At 33.2% G+C, this 23,967-nt stretch overlaps 3 protein-coding genes and 1 long non-coding RNA gene across 4 annotated transcripts in view; 2 read left to right on the forward strand and 2 right to left on the reverse strand.

The window, feature by feature from the left end:
- The window catches only part of LOC143921168 (uncharacterized), a 420,653-nt gene extending 419,768 nt beyond the window's left edge, over nucleotides 1–885 (reverse strand). Inside the window, exon 1 of the mRNA XM_077444338.1 lies at nucleotides 824–885. The gene's annotated coding sequence lies outside the window, so the exon portion shown is untranslated. The remainder of the gene's footprint in view (nucleotides 1–823) is intronic.
- Nucleotides 1–23,967, forward strand: part of LOC143921171 (uncharacterized) — an 895,047-nt gene that overhangs the window by 115,444 nt on the left and 755,636 nt on the right. The window lies entirely within an intron of this gene.
- LOC143921164 (uncharacterized) overlaps nucleotides 1–23,967 on the reverse strand; it is a 754,379-nt gene that overhangs the window by 114,326 nt on the left and 616,086 nt on the right. The gene's annotated exons all lie outside the window — the stretch shown is intronic.
- On the forward strand, nucleotides 1,277–14,810 carry ldbr (lariat debranching enzyme). Its single transcript, XM_077444553.1, has 17 exons — nucleotides 1,277–1,395; nucleotides 7,408–8,585; nucleotides 9,769–9,883; nucleotides 9,958–10,307; nucleotides 10,388–10,533; nucleotides 10,622–10,837; nucleotides 10,962–11,222; nucleotides 11,303–11,403; nucleotides 11,485–11,639; nucleotides 12,717–12,756; nucleotides 12,831–13,027; nucleotides 13,109–13,275; nucleotides 13,351–13,457; nucleotides 13,537–13,655; nucleotides 13,737–13,926; nucleotides 14,031–14,173; nucleotides 14,252–14,810. Exons 1-17 carry the CDS (start codon nucleotides 1,366–1,368, stop codon nucleotides 14,808–14,810), a joined length of 4,074 nt encoding a protein of 1,357 aa, XP_077300679.1. The 5' UTR covers nucleotides 1,277–1,365.

Raw genomic sequence — 23,967 nt, forward strand, 5'->3', positions numbered from 1 at the left:
AGTGCAAGTAGGCTAAACAATGGCCACCGAATTGGCCACTATTGGTCCCTTCTCAGAAGTGACCGATAGCGTGGGAATGAGTGTCGTGGGAATACATATCCGGGTACATGCCTAAACAATAGGGAAGTAACCGGACGTCGAAGATGCCCTGAGCGACCTATCCGTTATAAGGCGGTACTTAGGCGATATCAAGACATTCTGGACGGAGCACTGCCAGTGCGTAGGTATATCTCCTTAATCACCAATAAATGCTGTGACACGACATTGGCTTTTTACTTGGATCCTCCACCCACCTCTACGCAACGGGTTTGGTGCATCCGGTCTAAAATCGCCAGATTAACAGAACGGCAGCTTTAAACTTAATTCTCGTTTTCTCGAATGATAGATTGCACATCACATTCGTAACTTATCGAATCTTGCCTTATTAAACTCGCCTGAAAGATCCAACTCAATTTTAATAATTACCATTTTAATAATTGCATCTGTGCACATCGAAAGGTTACCCGTCATCTGATGTGCAATCTATCATTCGAGAAGACAATAATCGCATTTAAAGCAGCCGTCCGTTAATCTGTCGTTCAATTTGTCTGACGATTTTAGAGCGGATGCACCGCATCCCTTCGCAACACTATTATATTAACAAGAACTCGACTGCCAGATATTCCGTATTCGCTATTTTCGTGGCAACGATTGTCGTGTGCGAGATGCAATGTGCGAGATGCAATGTGCGAAATAATCTGCTTACCAAATTCAATAGGTGGTGTGGCGGTTCGCTTATACGACATAGTCGAGTTTGGTTGCCTTCCTGCGAGTGGGGACCAACTCGGCTGGGTTCGGAGAGCCGCTACTCACTCTGCCTTTAGCTGTCATATAATAAACACGTGCATTAACATGCCAGTCTTCTCATTCGTTCATCCCCCATAGTGGTTTTGAAAAGGAATTGATATACGAAAATGCAAAAGTATGTAGATTCGGTTCGGTGATTACTGGTCACAAATTACTCGTCACAAAATCACTAAAATCTCTATAACGGAACATCTGGCAGCCGAAAAGTACATCATACTAACGATAACTATCATAGTAACGAGAACTTGAGTGCCAAATATTGTGTATTCACGATTTTCATGGTAAAAATTGTCTTTGTGACCACCCCAATGTGATGAATAGTCCAATTACCGTAGATTCATATTAGCGAGTGCAAAACATTAAATAATTCCAAAGAAAAAGAAACAGAATTGAAACATGGCAGCACTCGATATATGTCATATATATATTTATATAGTATAGGTGTAGTTATGTTGTAGTCGAGCCGTGCGGAGACACGGATGTGGGTTTTTGTGCCACCTCGTCCTTTTCTACCCAACGATGGCTGATTCCGACGAGAGGATCGTTGAGGTGCTCCTCTACTCCTCAACCTTCACTCGTCACTCTTCACACTTCACCCTTCACCCTTCACCCTTCACCTTTCACCTTCGTGTTAATCTTCGCGTTCATTGCTTCGCCTTTCGTCTTTGCAATGGCGTTTGGCAATTCCCATTGTCAAACAAACCGACGTTCAGTTTTGCGCTCTCTGTGCAATTTCGCGCAGGCATTTGTAAAATCATAACCATTACATTTCAATTATCGTAGAACTTAAATCGCTACACAATGAATATATACTTGTGTGAGTATACTCACATAGACGAGTGACGAACTCGAGTCCCGTTACGACAGGATGACCGGATTTTCCGGTTTCTCACGTGGAATTTGTCCATTATCAACACGATAACGTTTGTTATTCATTTCATAATTCTATTTCCTATGCTCTAACAAAGGTGTCCTTTTGGGGTCGTCAACCTTTTCCTTTCCAACAAAATCCATTATTTAATAAATTAACTACCCAACTTTTCTTAGTAAAAAGTTTGACAACGATGTATGTCTAATTTGACCATTTCTGAAAAGATCTTACCATTTGATTAAACTGGAAAATGTACGCTAGGTGTTGATTACAAAGGAAAAGTCTCCCAATTAATAAATTAGTCATATAAATCAAGTTTTTTCGTATCAGATTGAATAGACAACGTCTTTTATGTGGGACAAAAAGTACAGACACGATACATCAATTAGAATATTATCATACTGCCTTATGTATATTATAAATATTTGATAATAATAATATACAATGTTTGTTGCATTTATTATAAGTCTAATTACTTGTGTATTTCGTTGCATTCATATGTATATAATTATAGATAGTTAAATTGTTGGAATGTGTGATAATTTGATTTCGCAAATGCCGTTAATGCCTGTTAATGTGATGTTAATTTACAAATGTTCTAATAGTCGACAACACATTAAATAATATTGGTTTTTAACTTTGATAAATATGTATGTATATCAGACGCTTTTAATAGTGCAAAATTGTCTTTGATATGTTTGATAATATAATTGAAGTTTCGATTTTCTCAGTAGCCAGGTTTGCGAAGCAGAATATTAAGAATTTACATATTACTTTCTTTATATATAATGATATATAAAGAAGGTAATGGTGGCATGAGACATTATAACCCTATGATCTTGCTTGTAACTCACTATGGGTCGTCAACACATATATGCTTTGTTATTAATAAAATTTCATTCAAAAACCGTCAACATAGCATGTGTATTTTTAAATCCTCCAAACTTCATAAAAAAATATTATTTTAAAGTTTAGTTTCTGGCTTCTATTCATTCATATCATACCGGCATATCTTTATTCAAAATATCGATAAATATATATTTTTTTTAATATATTTGAATGGTTTAAGCCTGACTTGACTGAATTGATCGATAATATTCAAAAAAGATTTCAAATCCCCAGATATTAAAATTGACTGATTTTTTCTGTATTTCTCAAATTGAATTTTTCATTCAAATGATTAACACAATGTTCTATAAGGCAGATATCGTTCATTTCGTGAAAATATATTAATAAATTTTATTAGGGTTTTGATTAACCTATTATTTTTACCGCTATTTTTCGAAAAATGCGCAAACTGTCATAGAGAATGTTTGGAAACTTCTGGCGGTCTGTAATGAGTAGAGACCCGTATTTTGGGTATCTATTTTTGTCAATTTTAACATTTTCATTTTGCATTTTAGCGTTTTAGGGCATTAAAAATGTTCAATTTAGCATCTATTTTTATGAAGAGTTTAATTTTTAATAATATAATATTTCGATGAATTTTAATATAAATTTATATACATATATACAATTTAAAGACAACACGACCATTAAAAAATAATAGAAAAATTCAAAAATATTTTGAAATTAAAATTACAATAAAAAAAACATGAATATAAAAATACAAAGACAAAAAATATAATACCAATTAAAATTGATTAAAACTTAATATGGAGCATATTTCTACAGATTCTTTTTTGAGATTCGTTCGACGATCGATAACAATTATATTGTATATACTAAAATACCTTTCAGCATCCACACTAATGACGGGACACCAAATAGATTTTAGAAACCAAACTCTTCATATTTAATTTTTGTTGCCATCAATAATAGCAATATATCCGGCGTGGATTCACTTTTTGTATTCTTTATTAATTGTCTAAAAAGTGCTGATATCCTTCCAAACATTGAGCCTCTGTTAATACATTAAACAATGGCAGGTTTCTAAAAAACAAAAATGGTTCTTTAACATTAATATTAGATTTTGAACCTGCCACAGATGGATTGAATAGTTTACTCAATGTTCGGAGGAATAGATTTGTCTCATTTTTCGACAGGAAAAACACCGTCTATGGTTAACTGCAAGCTCTGTTTTATCCCCTCAATTTCTTCACATAATAAATGGGCAAAGGGATAGGAAGACCCTTCTAAATTGTCTATTAATTTTATAAATTTTATGCAAATTTCACTTTTGTTTGTTATTTTAGCATCTATTCGCATATTATACGAATTTAGCATCTATTCCGAATTTTAGCATTAATAGCAAAGTGCCCAAAGTACGGGTCTCTAGTAATGAGTTAATTATGTTGTATGATTTTTCGAAAATTACATTTATATATATATATATATATATATATCAGTGGCGTGCGGTCCATGGATGCGGTGGATGCGGCGCATCCCCTATAACTTTAAAAAGCCAAGAGTATTTTTAATAAATATTTGAATTTCGCTTCGATGTATTCTTAGTGATGTACGTGATTATGATGTAGTTTATGAGTATATATATATATTTCACATATCACGTGTTTTTTGTTACATGATGCATTATATAGGATCTTTTGATAATTTTTATTAACGATTCGCATAGGCGGCCGGCCGGCCACAGGCGAGTGACGCTGGCGAGTAGACGCTGACTGAAGTGCGCCCGCGTCATGGATTCGGAGTCGATACCGATCCCATTTGCGCATGCGCACTATGAGGCTGTCTTATTCGCGCGGACGCGTTGACACTTGTTTAACCTCTACAGTGGATTCGGTTTCTCTGTTTGCTTATCTATTGAGTTTCACTTGGAAGCCGCCGTTGATCGATATTTCCGCACGCTACGCCCCAAGTTATTTATCAAAAAGCTAGCCGATTCATTTCTTTAGACGAAGTTAATCATTTATACTGTAAGTTGGTTATTTTTTACTTTTGAATTAAGTTTTCATTTAAATTAGTTTCGTCTTACTTTATTTTTAGTTTACTGTTCCACTACTTACGAGTTTTCATTATTGCCTTTAATATGGATATCGAAAATAACTTGTCGTCGAGATCAATAATAATTGCAATTGTTTAATTGAAAATGTGCTGAAAAGAAGATTTGCTTCTCTCCCATTTAATGAAAAGGAGATTATTGTTAAGAGCCCCAAACCCACACCAATATTAAATATTCAGTCTAAAACAAAAACATTTAAAAGGTATTTTAACACAGAAACATACGAAAAAATTTCATGGATTTGTGGATGTGTTCACTTAACGAAATTATTCTGTTGGCCATGTATTTTATTTTCTCAAGAAGTGAATGTCTGGAGTAAATTTGGATTTTCTGACCTAAACAATTTAAGTAAATCGCGCAAGAGACATGAATGTTCTCAAGCTCACATATGTTCTGCTGCTCAATTTAAAAAATTTGGAAAGGGACCTCGTATAGAAAATTTTTTAAGTGCTCAATTTAAAGCAAATATTGAAATGCACAACAAAGAAGTTACTGCAAATAGATACATTTTGTCGAAATTAATAAGCGCGATCTGTTTTTTAGCAAAACAAGAACAACCTTTACGAGGACATTTTGAACACCAGGAATCGTAAAATAGAGGGAATTATATTGAATTGCTGTATCTGTTGAGTGAATCAGACATAAAATTGAAAACTCATTTAGATAACTCTACGGTGTTTACTGGATTATCGAACCATATACAAAATGACTTGGTATCCGCAATATCAAAAGTCTTGCTAGATGAGATTAAAACTGAAATACGTGCATCAAAATTTGTTTCCATAATTGTGGACGAATCTACAGATATCAGTCGCAAAGCTCAGCTATCTACTATTTTTAGATATGTAGATGAAAACAATAAAATTCAGGAGAGATTAGTTGGATTTGTCGATGTTAGTCCCAATAGAACAGCTAATTCTCTTTTTCAGCACATACGTGAGACCTTGGAAGAATTTGGTTGTTTGGACAAATTAATTGCACAAACGTATGATAGAGCGGCTGTAATGTCCGGGGAGCATAATGGAGTGCAACGAAAAATTCGAGATATTTGTCCTAATTATTTATTTGTCCATTGTTACGCTCAGAGATTGAATTTAGTTTTGTCGCAATCTGTTAAACATATATCCGGATGCAAACGTTTTTTCAGCCGTATGTTGTCATTTTCAACTTTTTTTTGTAAGTCTTCAAGAAGAATTTCCCTTCTCGATTGTCAAATAAAAAAACGATTTCCCACTGCTGCCCCTACACGATGGAACTACAATAGCAAAATTTTAAATATGGTATTAGAATATCAAACAGAATTAATGGAAATATTTAATCAAATAATTAATGATGAAGACGAATGGGATACTGATGCTGTCATAAATGCTGAAGTCCTTCATCGTTATTTAAAAGAGTTTGAATTCAATTTCAATTTGCATTTATTTTCTGCAATATTTAATTCGGCAGATTTTTTATTTGAAATTTTACAAAAAAAAACCTTTGACATATCGTATTGCGTAAGTGAAATTAAAAAATTTGTAAAATATTTAGATAACAAAAAAGACGATTTTGATTCATTGTGGAACAAAGTAATAACTAAAAATTTTAATAGAAAAAGAAAATATGCTGAATGTGAAGAAGATGTGAAAACAACGTATAAACTTCACTATTCTGAAATTTTAGAAACTCTTTCAGTAAATACAACCAATCGATTTCGAGATATCGAAAATTTAAAATTTCTTTTAATTTTTTTTAACGTCAAAAAATTTAAAGAATATGAAAATAATTTTCCAGATATCCTATTTAAATCACTCCACCTAACTTATGGAAAATAATTTGATTTGATGAAATTAAAAAGCGAATTAATTTACATGTACTCAACGCAAGATTTTCATTTGAAATCTATAAATGACGTAAAGGAATTAATTGTGAAAGATGATCTAATAGAAGTTTTGGAACAAGTATTTAGTTTAATACAATTAATTTGTACGATACCTTCCACGAGCGCATCGGCTGAACGATCATTTTCGACTATGAAAAGAATTAAAACGTTCACCAGAAGTAGTCAAAGTGAAGAAAGACGCTCTGGTCTTACTAAAATTGCAATCGAAAAGAAAATAATGTCAAATTTAAAAAACAATAAAAAATTCTATGATGCGGTTATCGATGAATTTTGTAAAAAGGAACGAAGAATAAAATAAAATTTAAAAAAATAAATTGGTCGGTTTTTTTTTTCAAACAAGAGACAGCATCCCTTGTTTGAAAAGTCACCGCACGCCACTGATATATATATATATATATATATATATATATATATATATATATATATCAAGTTTTATCAGTATTATACACTATAAATTCTGATAAAACTTCATTGTTTTTCTACCAAACAATTATATGAATTTAAATAAAATATTTTACAATATATATATATATATATATATATATATATATATATATATATATATTAATTGTCCAATATTTTGTCTATCAGCTATGCTTCCTCTCCCACGTAGGTATGTTAAATAAATAAAAAAATTCAGGAAAGCTTTTACTCGCTTACTATGAAAGTTTCAAATAAAGATTACATAAAAAAACATGTTTGACAATGATTCAGTAACTGTTATTATACTTTTGATATCTAGTCTTATTTCACCAGTTTACATCTAAAATTATTCTATTCTTTGAAAATAAGAAAACAAAACATATCTCGCTATCTTAAATAAAGCTTTTATCTATTTTCCAGACGCTAGCCGAAGTTTTCCGATGTTTCATATGTATGGAAAAGTTGGTGGATGCACATCTATGTCCACATTGTTCAAAACTTTGTTGCTATGCTTGTGTTCGTCGATGGCTTACCGAGCAGAGATCTCAATGTCCTCATTGTCGAGCCTCACTCCATTTACACGAACTCGTCAACTGCCGCTGGGTCGAAGAAGTCACTCAGCAGATAGAGACAATGCAGCAGAATGGAAACATGGGCCAGAAAGATATGGACAGAGACAGATGTCCAAGTCACCATGAGAAGCTTAGCGTATATTGCTGGACGTGTCGGTGTTGCATATGTCATCAGTGCGCTCTTTGGGGTGGCACACACTCTGGCCACACTTTCAAACCCCTGGAGGAAGTCTACGAGCAGCATGTCACTCAGATCAGAGACGATGTTGCACAGCTGCGCCATCGCTTCATGGAAATCATCAGTCTCGTTCAAGACGTAGAACGAAATGTGGAGTCTGTGAGGACCGCTAAAGATGAGCGAGTGCGCGAGATCAGATATGCCGTGGAATTGATGATAGCCAGACTCGATTCATCGTTGAAAGTTAAACTCCTGACGCTTCTGGGTCAGAGAAACACTTTAACCCAGGAGATCGAGATACTGGAACATCTGCTGCAAGAAATCGAGCATCAGCTGCACACTTGCACTAGATCTGAACTCATATCGAAGAGTGGTGAGCTTTCAAAGATGATACATAAAGTGAGAATGAAACCGATGGCCAGTTTCGTCTCGGCGCCGGTGCCGGCTGATTTTCACAGCGAAATCGTGCCTGGTTATGATAGCAGCACGTTCACCATTACCGGGTTCTCTCAGCTGCAACACAAAGCCGATCCGGTGTACTCTGCACCTTTGAATGTCAGCGGCCTGTGTTGGAGACTCAAAGTTTATCCAGACGGAAACGGCGTAGTTAGGGGGAATTATCTGTCCGTGTTTTTAGAGCTGAGTGCAGGTCTGCCAGAAACGTCCAAATATGAGTACCGCGTTGAGATGATTCACCAAGGCTCACGAGATTCCAGCAAAAACATCGTCAGAGAGTTTGCATCAGATTTCGAAATGGGAGAGTGCTGGGGTTACAATAGATTCTTCCGTCTTGATTTATTGGCTAGTGAAGGATATTTGAATGTTGACACGGATACTTTGGTTTTAAAGTAAGTTGCGTTGTATCCCAACCAAGTATGGTGTACGGTTAACTGATACGTATTATATTTTTATTTTTACATACATACATCATATGTGCCATGACAGGAATTATTACACAAGTACTACATACACAGAATACAATATGGACAATCAACAAATTATTTTGATACACAGCAAATTTGCGAGAAATACATTATGTAGGTAGGATTTATAAGATTCAACAAATTCGAGATGCTGATAACTCGAATTTGCGAGAAACTGTAGGGAAGGATATCGATTTATTAGATACATCACTACAATTAATCGGAAAAATCTAACAGGAGACGGTCGATCTGTGTTTTTTATTAACCACAAGACCTCGCCAGCAGCTTATTTGGCCGGGACTTGAACCCATGACTTATCTACTGATATGCAATAGCTCTACCAGTTCTCTATGATGTGTATGTATGTAGTATGTAATTATATCGTTTATGAGGGCATTGTGTAGCTTTACGCTTATAGTCAAAGTTTAGATTCTATGGAATCGTCTTCTATGGAAGCTTTGCGCGACAAGTCTTTAGCGCGGCTGTCTTCCATAGAATTTCTGAACTCTGCACGGGATTTTGAGCCTTATATGCGCCTATTTCAACTGTTTTAAGGTTCAAAATTGGTTGAATATATTACTGAGAGTTGAATGCCATCTATTCAATTTGCTTAAAATGAATATATACCAGTTAAAATTAGTTTTTTGTGGAACCATACTGAAACCTCGTTTATGTGACGTCACGTATGTTGAACAATGGCGACGATACGTCTCAACTGTATGAAGAATGATTAGTTGACAATTAAGCCAAAACTACGAGATATATTATGTATTTTATTGCTTAAAATCATACTTTATGTTTTAATTAACATATCTGGTTACTTTGAGAAAATATTAAAATCTGTATTTAAGGTCGAAAACTCAATTGCCAAATTCGCGAAAAAGGTGCCGCGTACAGGGCTTGTTCGCTATTCGTTCAGTTTAAAAGCTTTACTTCGTAATTTGCTTTAATAAGGGAAGAAAATTCAAACCACGTTCGAACTAAAGAAACTTATCACACCTAAAAACTACTTTTCGAACATTAAATGTTTCAGTGGACTTTGCACCATACACATATTTTATTGAAGTTTGATTTGTTTCGTTTTATATATGCTGAATTATTTTACAAGGTTTCAAGTGAGACCGCCAACATTTTTCCAAAAGTGTCGCGATCAGCAATGGTACATCAATCAACTGCTTACATTGCAGACTCAACACATGACGCAAATGAACAATCTGATCGAAGTACGCAATTTTTCTTTTCTATAACTTTTTTATTTATTTTGTTGTTATTTGTTTGATTTTTTATGTTTTTTCAGCGACTGAATCACGAAATGGCGAGGAATCACACGTCTAGTCCAAAATATTCATCGAGCAAGTCGAATTCATCTGAAGGACATTCCAATAAACATACTCTAAGAAGGGATACGAATTATGTCTCACCGGATAACTCCTCACTTTGGCATAGAAGTAATGTCCAAGAAATTCTTTCTAACGATGAAATTCCCGATAGTAATGCTATATTTACTGAAGACGTTTCGTCGAGTAAGAATGAAAATGTATCCGCTTACTCGTTCAATATTCCATCGTATGGCGTTTCGAGTGATAGAAATAATCAACGTTCATTGGAATCTACTAGTAATAGATGCAACGGTTCGTCTTCGTCCAGGTATTATTCATTAATTTTAACTAACATATATGTAATTTGTTTTGTCATTCAATCCACAATCTAAGCATTGATTATTGCAGGTCATCTCAAACAATGCCTACTTGCTATGAATTAGTAAATCCTTTGCCTGTAAGTTTGAATACTATCTTTACACCAAGTCAACGTGGAATTCAAGGATTCAAAATTCATAAAAAGGAATCTAAACCTAGCAAAAGAAGCGGCTTAAGTATGTTTATTAATATCTTCATCGTTTACATACATGATTTCAATTATGAATTGTTTATATGCATTTTTTTTTAAATATATGTACATAGGTAACGAGGCTAGTGATAGAATCAATCAAAATCAAGGACTTAAAAAATCACATTGTTCTGCGTCATCTCCAGAATTGGTGAATTTATCTGTGAGCAGTGATGAAAATTTAGACGTCGAGCAAGATAACCTTGATTTACCGGACCATTTGCTTGACACTGAACAAGTAATTTCGGGTTTATCTATGGGAACGTCTTCTTCACATAATGATTGTGAACGTAAGTGTAATACGTACATCATTTTGCTATTTACAAATCTATAAATGGAAAAATGTCTCTGGTTTTGAATGATTTTTTTTCTCTATGAATTTGATTCACCAACTTAAATATTTTATATAATTAGGAGAAAATGATGCACGCGCAACAATTTCACACGATATTGAAGCCAGTTCTAATTCTTCACGATTAAAATATAAAATGACTGAAAATAAACATAACCAAAAGGATTTGGCAAAATTTAACATCAACACATTATCGCCACCAGATCAGATGAGAAGCTTTAGCGATATTCTCTGTTCGAGTGTTTTCAGTGAAAATGGATGGATATATCCAACACGAATTCGGGATACGGCCCCACTAAATCTAGAAACTTCGTCTGATAGTGGTAAACACCTGACAGTATGCTTGTCCTAAGTCTTACGAGTGATATCTGTGTGATCTGATGTTTAATTCAATTATTTCTAGGTACTGATGACAAATCGAAACCTTCGAATGCTAAAAATGCTCAAAAATCTGTAAGTGAAGATAATTCAGTCGATACAGACACTTCTATGAATAATACCGAAGTATGTGTTGATATATTATTTTATAACTTATTTCATATTTATCTCTTTGATTTACACTTTTTTTTTAATATCTATTTGCAGGATTTAAGCAGACTACTGGAAAGTTTGCATTTGATACAAAATGACGCTGTCGCCGAGTCAAACGATACTGAAAGATCTTATTTTTGGCGACCTTTCTTTTGGTCGCCGCCTTATAATCATCCTGAGAAAGATGACAAATCGTCAGATTTAGAATAGTGAAAAAATTATTGTCTTTAATGCTGTGCATATTTTTGCAACATTCCTATCGCTTAAATGTCTTTGTATTTTTGTAAAATGTGCTTGTAAATACTCAAAAAAAAGTATGACGTTTCTCAATTGATGTCTTTTATATGAAGTAAAATGCTATGACTACCCAATTCGAACTGTCGGAAACGTACAGAATTTAAGGTACTAAAATTAAAATTCACCAGAAGCTTCATACTTAAAAAAATTAAATTAACGGTTTTTAATAATATTATATTAATGTTTTTATGACAAAATACTGCAGTTTCTCCTCATTATTGTGATATTTATTTTTTATTGTAAATATATAAAGCTATCTGTTTCAATACTCTTAATAAATATTAAATTTTAATCAACATTGAAGCTAGTTTTATTTATGAACCATCATGATGTATATTCATTTTTTGTAGTATCAACATTGCATATGTATATCAGATTTATCTATTAAATAAAACCTATAAAGTATTTTATTTACATAGAAAGAGTGCATATTGATTTCCAAGTTTTAAAAATACGTTTGCATGCATTATATACAACTCATTAATCAGATATCAAAATTTTTAAATACAGGGGCACATTACATAATGTGTATGTATATACATACACATTAAAAAATTAAGCTGCCTACTAAACTCATTGAACAATGCGCTCGGAATGAAAATACTTTCTGTATTTTTCAATTAGAAGAAGATATTGATTGTAATGATATCCTTTGTATATTATATTTTATGTAATATTTTTATTTTATTGTTAATGGGGGAAACACAAGTCGTTGCAATTTAAATTAAAATAAAATATCTATGAAGCCATTAATTTTTGCATGATATTTCCATTACCTCTGTACATGAATTTATGTTAGATATACACCTGAATATTGACTAACAAAATAGGAAAATGTTAACTGAATGAGTTTTTTTTTTTTAAATAAAATCAATAAAAATTTCATATTAATTCTGAGTAACTTAGTTTCAAAACAAAAGCACAAATTACAGACGTGTTTATTTAAATACTGATATTATGCTGTAATAGAAAATAAAAAATACATAAAGCAGTAATTTTTATTTTATGGTCGAAATGCGATGTGCTATGGTGTGTTATTGTTTTGACAGTTTCGAAGAGGGACGATTATTAGGTTAGGTTAGTCAAAAGTATTAAAAAATAAGATGTTGATAGCCGTGGAGGGTTGCATGCACGGGGAGCTGTCGGCGGTGTATCGAACGCTACTGGAGGCTCCACCTCCTCATCAGGCGATTCCTCAACTTCTCATCTGCTGCGGAGACTTTCAGGCCACCCGCAATCGAGGCGATCTCGAAAGTCTCGCCACTCCTCGCAAGTTTCATACACTCGGAGACTTCCACATGTAACTCACTCAACCATTCATATTGCACGTTTCGACCGTTTGCCCCTCCAATCATTTTTTGTATTCTTTGATCCGATACAGGTATTACAGTGGACAAAAAAAGGCGCCAATTCTGACGATTTTTGTTGGTGGCAATCATGAAGCGTCTAATTTTTTACAAGAATTACCCTACGGTGGATGGGTGGCTCCCAATATATATTATTTGGGCAACGCCGGTGTCGTAACAATCGGTGGCATCCGAATTGGAGGTATCAATACTAACACATACATTTTTGACTAGCAATCATTTGTTTTATATTCTACTATATAATAAACTTGTGCAGGTGTATCTGGAATCTACAAAGGTCATGATTTTTTAAAAGGACATTTTGAAACCCCACCGTATTCAGAAGACACTAAGCGAAGCGTCTATCATTACCGAAATTTAGAGGTTTTTTTTTTTGTAATTGTGCAAAATGACAAAATGTTTACACATATTAAGTATATTTCTGATTTTAAACTTCTTTTAGATGTTTAGATTACAACAACTTAGTGGAGATTTGGATATATTTTTATCACATGATTGGCCAGCTGATATTACAAAGCATGGTAATCTACGAATGCTACTTAAAAAGAAACCATTTTTCGAGTAATTATATTTGTCCAATTCTTTTATTTATCTAATATACATATGTATATATGTAAATTTATTATAATGTGATGATTACAGAAGTGACATTTTAAGCGGTAAGCTTGGTTCACCTCCTCTAAAAAAATTATTAGAAAGTCTGGAACCGAAATATTGGTTCGCTGCTCATTTACATTGTAGCTTTCCCGCTTTAGTACCAAATAAAGATAGTGATTCTTATACTCGCTTCCTCGCTCTTGATAAGTGTTTACCGCACAGAAAATTTTTACAGGTATTTATATTTTAAATTTGCTTGCAATTTAATTGATATTCTTTAAATGTGTATATTATATTCTGTATTAATATCTTATTTGATACACATTTGTTTCATTTTAGGTTTTGGATATTCCCCACGATGAGAGTTTACCTATGGAGTTAACATATGATTTAGAATGGTTAACTATTTTACGTCTTACCAATCACTTGTTAAGTGTTCGTTATAATATTTGTCATATGCCTGGAAAAGACTCTCAAGAACGGTTAGCAAATTATTTCCATGTCGATATTGTTATTATATCAGGTTCAATATGATAAATATTTATTTTAATTAACTACAGATGGAATTTCACACCGACTGATGAAGAGAAACAGCAGACTTTACTACAAATTGGAGGAGATCTTTCAATCCCGATAAATTTTGGAACAACTGCGGAACCTTTAGATTCAGAAGCAAAATACGGAATGCAAACAATGCCCGTATTGAATCCTCAAAATTCAAAGTTATGTGATAGTCTACAACTCGACGATCCTGTGAGCTTAATCATGCTTCAAAAAGGATTATCGCTTAAATCACCATCGAAATCCGCCCCGTCTACATGCGAATCTTCAGAAATAAAACTAGACGATGACACAATCGTCGCTTCTTCAAACATTCCTCTTTCGCCACAGCAACCTGCCGAGCCAGTTTCAGTACCTCAACCGAATACACCTCTATCATTACCAGAGCCCATTCAAAAGTATGAAGATTCTGCTGATGGTGAATTTTCAATGGATTCTTCGCTTAACGAAACTGAAAGTACTGACTTAAAAGATACATCAGAGTGTGAAACACCAACCAAGAAAACGTTCAAAAGGCGAAATGAAAGTTTGTACAAAAGCAATCTTGAAGAGGATTAAAGACTTCTACATAGTATAGTAATGACATACATATTAGAGTAATTAAAAAAAATTCAAATTATATTTTATTCTAGTACATTCGCAATAAATAAAGCATTGGGATGGAATAATAAAACTATATTGATAATTTGATTTTCCAAATGTGTCGTAATGATCTGTTGTTAGATGAGTACATTATTTTTGTATCGTCCATATTTTATATTATTCTTTTTACTGCTCTTGATGCACGCGTCATCAGTTTAAATTTGTCCAATGTTGTACGTACATAGTTTTTCTCAAGATAAAATCTTCTTCATATCCTTGCTTCTAATCATTTCCAATATTGTCTTAATTTTATTTTATTGATTTAATCCCAGCTAAAAACTTTTTTAAATTCATTCAAATGTTAATTTCTCGTTTTTTATACTTCGGTAATATTCCCATTTTTATCAAATGCTCGATGATTAAGCCGTTTTAATGTTGAGCTTTTTTATGAATCCGTCGAAAATCTTCAGAGATCCTCAATTATGTTCTTAAAAATTGACGATTAATTGAAAATTTATACCACAAAGTTTTTTTTATTCACTTTATCTCTTATAAAGAAGGTTTATGGATTTCGGCGAAACAATATTCTTTGCCTCGTTCGAAAAACATTTAACGTTTGTTGTTCTTCAGAACTTCCTCAATTTCTGTTATTTTATCTAATATCAGTGTTTGAGATTTTTATGCTAAAAAGTGTTGACAGCCTGCTATAGTTCAGAGATTCTCAGCATCCCCATCTCTATCCTCACCATTACCATTACCGATATCGTAAGTCAGGGATAACAGAACAGTTGAAAGCGAGGGATCGATTTTTTTTCTGTTTTATCGAAAAAAATTCAAATTTTTTCAAATCTGATCATTTTTCTGGTTTGTTCCCATGTGAAATGAATCTTCTTTACTTTATGTATATATGTATATATGTGTGTATGTATGTACATCAATAGATGAAGTTTTATTTTTGTTCATGGAATGTTTTCTAAAATTTATATGTATAATTTTCAAGAATTATTTGACAACATTTAAAAATGCCTAGCAGTAAAGAGGTTAAATTAAATTTTATAGTCATTGTCCTGTGAAATATTTTGCTGATTGATAATTGTGTAAGCTGAGATATTTGAAATCTTAGGTATTTAGGTGCAGATTTTAGATGTAATAAAAATGTCAATTATCGGATACATATTTTAATTTTATCAATATTCAGAAAATGTAACTAAAATATTTTTTCATGCAAAAAATTGTCTCAATGTTATAAACCCACATATATAAAATGTCATTTTCATTATTTACTATATACAGAAAATTAGCAATTATTATTATAAAAGTTGTATTATTCTACAGCATCATATTCATATGTATCACCCACTTCATAAAAATAATAAAATAAATTTTGATTGAATTTGACTCATATAGAAAAATTGATTTTAAACATTTATTACATATGTATGTTTCCATGACTATTTATGTTTTGTGTTGTGACGAAAGATAGGTGATATATTTAAATCTAAATAAGCAATGTATGTGCAATTTAAAGAAATAAATATCTATTTTTAAAATTAATTTATCACTTGTATTTCTTTCTATTCTACCACTACATTAAAAATCATGTTGTAATTATTAAACAATGTAAGAGGTAATTTGCTGTTTAAAGAAACAAAAAGGAAGCACATGTTTGGATTCAACGAACGAACTGGATTTAATTTCCAATATATTGATGGGTTGAGAGTCCCTGTTTGATACTGTGCATATTAATAAAGCGTTTATGGTGAATCATATGACGTTTGTATGTCGCAATCTATAATTACATCAAGAGCTTGCGCGAAAACGGCGATCTGCGTTCATATTTTTGGCTCTCGGCCTTCGACACAGATTGGTAAATTTCAGAAACAGACTTTGGAACATTTTAAAAACGGCCTTACCGTCTAAAAACACTAAAAATGTCATCGCAGAACTCACCTGCCGCTATGAATGCATAGTGATGTTAAACTAAATAGATAGATTTTTTTACATTAAATTGTGATGTGTTTTTTTTTTAATAAAGTAAACACGACAGGTTGCTCATTAATTAAATTAAATATAAATACAGCATAAGGGAGAGGAGAGTCATTGACCTGGCTTATACTTATTGCCCATTTGGCTTTTAATGTAACGAAATAACATTATTAATGAAATCCTTATGACCCACAAGATATACACTGCCAACTAATAGCATTTTATTAGATTACTTTTAGTTTTAAAATGGTAACTAATGTTTGTTTTTATCCAATGAAGACGTGTTCTTTTACTAATCCTATTCGGCAGGTATTAATTATTATGTACGAAACATTAATTTTATTGGATTAAAATTAATTAGACCATGTATTGTAAAAGTCTTATACATATATTGAATACATTAATGAAGACGTTTTCTAGGTAAAAATACAAATAAGAATCTGAAGATAAAAAGAAACAACATAAGGTATAAGTAAATAAAAGAGGTTTATCATATTTTTTTAATTTATACCAGAAAGGCCTAACAGCTAACCCCAATGCGGCTTCCTGGCCAGAAACATTGTACATTTGATACAAGTATTATTGATTTGTATTTATTATATAAAGTAAATACATATCAATTAACATCCACAAAGACATTTTTTGGTCAAATGTGTAAATTTGCCAAAAAGCAGCATTTTATACAATTCAGCGAAATTCGAGATTGCTGAAAACTTGAGATTTGCGAGAAAATGGGAAAGGTTGCTAGTTTGTTGCAACCTTAATGTATGCGTTCCTATACTTTACTATAATTTAATTTGATTATTAAGTATTAATTTGAAATTGAAACATTCACTTATCGAAACCCATCGAGAAACGGGAACGGAAACAGAAATTGCACACGTTATTGTACGATGAAACGATGAAACTTTCAGTATTTATTGTATGCATGTCCGGGAAGCTTACTGTGAAAAAAATCGGTAAAAAACGGGAACGGAAACGGGAAAAATGGGAATGAGTGGCATTGCAACGCAATAATTTCAAATGTTTTCGCGTTGCGACATGCGTTGTTAGGATAAAATAAACAAATAATTGAATAATTTCAAATGTGTTCGCTGCCTGCGTTTTTCCAACAAACGGGAACGAGAACGGGAACGGGAACGGGAACGGGAATAGTAACGGGAATTACATGCGATATTGTGGCATTGCAACGCATGCCGGGTTCAGATGGTACATATATGTATGTATATATTACTAGTAAAATAATTCCACTTTTTAATTGATGTTTTTTTTATAAATGAAAAATGTAAGAAGTAAATTATTGAATTAGATGCATTTTTTCCGCTAAAAAATCAAATAGTTACCTATGTATGTGTATGTGTGTGCATATGGTTAGAACATTCGTTCGAATTTGTAAGTGTGAAGAATTTGCATGAATCAGAAATGAAACAGTTTATAGGCAGACGCTCATTTCCTTGTTGATATTATGGAGTAGAGGTGGAGGTGGTGGTGGTGCACTCTCGTCCAGACTCTCCTCCAGGATGGACCTGTTCCAATCCTCCAGACGCCAGCACTGGTCTCGACTGCCAAACTTCTCGACCGATTTCACATCATTTTGGTATAACATTATCCATACATATTTTTGATTTAACATTATCCATACCAAAAATAAACATTCATATTTTATTTCGTATACTTGCATTTCAAACGCTAGAAATTTACCCGTTTAATATGAATATATATGTACGTATACTTTTTGTAAATGTAATATATATTTTGGTGAAGAGTTTTACTGAAAGATTTTCTATTCGGGTGATGTTTTCGCGACGAGGGTCGAATTTCGTCGAATTTTTCGCATTTAATTAATTTCTAGAGTGTTCTTATTGAATTATGCGTTCAGATATTGATATCGATGAGGTAAGAAGGTGAGAGATTGAAATAAAATTGTAAATGTAACATTTATTTTGGTCCGTGCGAGAATGTTTTACGCATACACACACACGCGCGCGCGTACACACGCCATAAAGTAAACTTTTCCCATTCCGTTCCAGATATTCTAAACAATTTTCCGCTTTGTTGAATGCATCGGCTCGCTCATACCAGATGGAAACGGGAAATTCGCCAAATCAACCAGAATCCGTGCGAAACACTATTTTGTTTATCGAATCCAATGCCGGGTAATGTAAATACGCTTGTCGGAATTCTTTCGAGGGATCCGATTTCACAGAATATTGAAAATTATAGGGGGGAAACACTTCAATCATTAAGAGGGCTGGACACCAGCGCCTTGTCCATACAAACGTATTACACTTCTCCCTTCCTCAATTATGGCAATAGAGAAATTATTTTTTAATATGCTATGGATATCCACCATTGGGATGCATCTATCGTTTTATTTTTTTGATTAGTTATTTTTTATAGGAGCTAGGAGCCGCCAAACATCTATAAAATCGCATCTTTTTTACACCCACGAAAAGAGTCCAGCGTGCTTATTTAACGCGTCGATTTTTAAAAAAATACGCGCATAGTTGCACAGAAAATATCTTTCTCATACCAATGATGAAATTTTTTTAAAAATTGGTCTAATTTCCGAGGAGAAAATTGGAGAATACGAAAGCTCGATTTTGTCAATTTAAAATACGTTTTATCTGGTCGAAGCGCAACTGTCGCATTCACTCAATATATATATATATATATATATTGTTATATATTGTCGCATTCACTCAATATATATATCGAAGAAAGGAACGGCAACAAAATTAAGGTTTCGGGTGTACAGCCCTCTTAACCAATCAACTTCGTTGAAAAATAAAAACCCCGTGACAATACTGTATTTCTTTTGTGACCTCGATGATCATACTTACTTTCATTTACCTCAATTGGCGATAATGTTTTATTCAGGGGCATCATTTGGGGGAGTGAGGCTGGGGTAGGCAGCCGCCCCCCTAGATTTGAACGGGACTATCCACGTTATTTAATGTATTATTTTAAATTTGAGTTAAAATACTAAACCAACAAAAATAGAATATTGAAAATCTTTAGAACACTGTCAGGTATAAACACGTCGATTTTTCACAGAAAAGCTCCCAAATATATTGTGTTTTATTGTTTGTCATGCTTTGAAAGATATTTGTAAAACTATTAATTTTATTGATAAAAATATATAAATAAAAAAACGATTAAAAGAAAAATTCAAAAATTTTGCCCTGGTAAAAACTGAAATGACGCCCCTGGTTGTATTTTAATCTAAACGACCAATAACTGTAACGTTTCTCCTACTTGTTGTACCCCACATATGTACATAGATAGGGTTTGGTGATTATTACTCACAAAGCGCTCGCCCAAAAGTCACTAAAATCTCTATACATACATCATACTAACGATAACTATCATACTAACGAGAACTCGAGTGAAAAATATTCCGTATTCGCGATTTTCATGGCAAAAATTTTCTTTTGGGCGATCGCAATGTGAGTAATAATCCAATCACCGTAGATAGAGTGCTTATGTTCACTAATAACAAATAGCAATTTATTAATTAACCATCGATTAGTATTAATGTATTATTTTTAATCCAAATGGTCAACGTCTGTAGTGTTTCGCCTAACTTTTGAGCCCTCAATGGTGGCACCGTTCACTACTAACGAATAGCAACGTATTAATGTACCGTCAACTATCGTTAATGTATTATTCAAATCCAGGTGTCCGACTACCAGTGCCGGTCTTACACCCAATGGCGCCCTCGGGCAATTTTTGAAAAAAAATATAAAAACTGGATTACCATCCTCCTTTTTCCCGGCCTTAGGACCTTGCTACAGTTTCAGGCAGTGTCAGCAAAAGCATAGAAACCCAAATTTTTGGATATAATTCTTGTAAATTGTGCTGTTTCATAAAATTTAATACAATGAGCTTAATTTGAATATTGGCTTTTTCCAATAGATTGTTTGAATAGAATTTGCCGAGTACAAATGTAAGGCCTTTGGCCCTCTAATTTTAATTTTAAAGTGGTTTTGGCGCATCGAACGGCGCCCTAACTTATTTGGCGCCCTCGGACACCGCCCGACAACTATCGTGTGGCCAACATTTTCAGTGTTTCCCGTAGTCGCATATGAAATGAATAGCATTGATGGTAATCTAAAAATGAATTTAGCAGCTATAAGTGAAGGTCCTGAACGACAATTGACCTGTGACCGCGTAACCTGGACCTCCACCCGCGCAGGCTACGACTTATGAAACCAATTAACGAGTAGTACGTGTCGTGACGTGTGCCAAAACTTGGTCGATTTGACCGAAGATTCAAAGTTAATATAATATAAGGACTAGTCTGCAAGATGAACACACGTGCGCACAGAATCTATAATAGTTTGGTACCTAGTAGTAGGCAAGTAGGCGGCTGCAGTGAAAATGTTTACGCGAATCTGAGTGTTCAGCCGATGAAATATTTCAAACTTGGACCTAAATTTAGCCTGCGACCCCTCTTCGCCAGCCCAAGCCGGTTCGCTTCTTCAAACCCACACTTGGTCAATAAACTATTTCAAAATTGATCCGACCGACAACCGACACTTTCAAATCTTTCATTCACATCGTAATGGACTATTTCTAGAATGAAATATGTGCGCTCGGATTTAATTCTGAGACTCTCAATTGAATTTCGTCTATTCGTATAACATCATACAAATAAAATAAACTTCAAATTTCCTAGAATTTAAATCACGTGTACTATGGATACTTAAAACGTATCCACGATGCCAAGATACTAAGAATACGTTTTTGGTATGTTCGAATGAAGTTTGAATCAAAAGCCGCGCAAAATTTGTTTCCTTGTATGTATATATTCGGTCTCCGTCACGGGCCCGAATGTGAAACGCCAGAAAACGCAAATATCGGAGGCAAAGATCGAAAATCGAAAGATCTTAAGTCGAAAGATCAAAAAAAAAGGGTGCATGGTAAACGGTACATACTCACTTAATTTGCGCGAGCAGGATACAACAGGAACAAGAGGAACAGGCTTTTCCTCCCGTATTAATGTGCGTGCGCAGAATACGGGAGGAAAAGCCTGTTCCTCTTGTTCCTGTTGTATCCTGCTCGCGCAAATTAAGTGAGTATGTACTAGGGATCCTAAATATTCGTCGACTTCAACTATTCGAATATCGAATAGTAAATCAAGAGCTATTCGAATATTCGAATATATTCGAAAATTAAAAAAGGTAATTACATATGTACCAAGCATAAATTTGAATTAATCGTCTTATCATAGAATTCCACCTCGTTTTTACAGCCAATAATAATTTACCAATTTTTTTATTTTCTTTATTCATTATGATTTCTTGTAAAAATGTATATTTCTCCGGTGACTTCTTAAATATTAGTATTATTTTTCCGATGTTTTCTAAAATTTTGTAGAGATTATTATCGATCGGAAAGTGATTTTCTTCAAACATTTCCGTATTTAATGAATACAAATCTGTTTCTTCACATGTAGACATTTCATCTTCTTCATTTTTATCACAATTATCCCCATTATATATTTAATTTTCTTCATAATCGCCAGCTTTTTCGTTATCACTCTTTTCATGTTGATTTTGTGTATTTAGTTTATAAAAAAATATATACACGAATAATATACGGATAGTTGATGAAATATTCGAATAACGAATGGCTGAAAAATCAGACGAATAATTCGAATATTCGATTGGGATCCCTAGTATATACGTGAGTATGTACCGTTTACCATGCACCCTTTTTTTTTGATCTTTCGATTTTCGATCTTTGCCTTCCGATATTTGCGTTTTCTGGCACTTTAGACTGTTTTAATTTTTTTAAATATGTGTTTTAATATTTGGAGATCTTCCTGGAGGAGGGGGCCCACGACCCCAAAGGCCCGCATACCCCCGTGTCATAATTAGAGTACGGATAGCCAAGGTGCCGCTTATTGTTCAATTGTTGTAAATGCTTTGTAAAAAAGGTTCGGCAAACCTTTAACAATGCATTTACAACATTTGAACAATAAACGACACCTTGGTTATCCGGGCTCTAGTCATAATAATTACCCCACTGTATACATATCTACAAAAAACATCCATATATTATGAGTTAATGTGAGAAAAAGTCATACCTATCAACACACTTTTATTCAAATTTTTAATATTGTTGTTTATATTACAAATATCGCTGTTTATATTACAAATACTGAGCGAAGCCGGGTAAAACAACTAGTATACAATATAATGAAAAATAAATATATATATTTAAAAATTACCAATTGTAAATTTTGACTTTGCACGATCATAAATGCTCGAATAAGGTCTTTCAAATTATACTAAAATTTTCATTGAAATATAATAATCAGACAAAAAGCTAAAAATAAAAACAAAAGATAAATCGTTTAAATGGCCAATTACGAGTCTTTCATTTATCTTTTTGTATCTCAATCATATAGAAAAACATGTAATTAGCAATTAAATATATCAAAACTATATATGTATATGCAGTTTTTTAATTAGGCAATCTTATGAATTATCAATTGAGAAGAATTTTTTACATAAAAAGTAAACTTTTGAATAAAAAAGTCTTAAGTTTGAATGTTCTACATTATTTAGAGCAAGATATGTGCACAAATTGCAAATTAATAATAATGAAATGCACATACTTACATAGTCACGTTTAGATAAATCAACATATTACATAATTTCAACATCCGCAAACTTGTTAAACAAATAAAATAGCTCAAAATAAGCCACATTCGCTAAAATGATCTTTTGATGATTCAATAAAAACTTAATTGACGCTTTTAAATGATTCCGTTTGACCCACTCAGACTCCCGTTTCGAGCAGAATCGAGTTGAGCATACCCACATACATACATATGTATACATACCGAAGTTGCGGTAAACTAAACTGTTTATTAACATATCTATTTTAAATTTCCACAGCACCATCCGAACGAGAGCAAAGTGTTCGAAGAGAAGCACAAAATAAATCGAATTGAAGATCAATACTTGAAAATTATACAGATATTCAGCATCGAGACCCTTTCGCAGTTTGTGTGTGTTTTGATGTCACCGGCAACCTCGCAATGTTTACTGTAAACTGTTTACAGTACTGAGATTGTGTTTATGAAAATATACAAAAAGCACTCCATGGAAGTGTCTTTTTCCGCTTTGCTGCC

The sequence above is a fragment of the Arctopsyche grandis genome, chromosome 13 (assembly GCF_051622035.1).
Source record: "Arctopsyche grandis isolate Sample6627 chromosome 13, ASM5162203v2, whole genome shotgun sequence".
NCBI classification, from domain to species: Eukaryota; Metazoa; Arthropoda; class Insecta; order Trichoptera; family Hydropsychidae; genus Arctopsyche; species Arctopsyche grandis.

Excerpts from the sequence above, each read along its gene's own strand:
- ldbr (XM_077444553.1), top strand. The coding sequence starts at position 1,366 with ATGGCTGATTCCGACGAGAGGATCGTTGAG. Across the intron at positions 9,884-9,957 it reads AAATGAACAATCTGATCGAA|CGACTGAATCACGAAATGGC; the intron begins GTACGCAATTTT and ends ATGTTTTTTCAG. Across the intron at positions 11,640-12,716 it reads AAATCGTCAGATTTAGAATA|CAGTAATTTTTATTTTATGG; the intron begins GTGAAAAAATTA and ends AAATACATAAAG.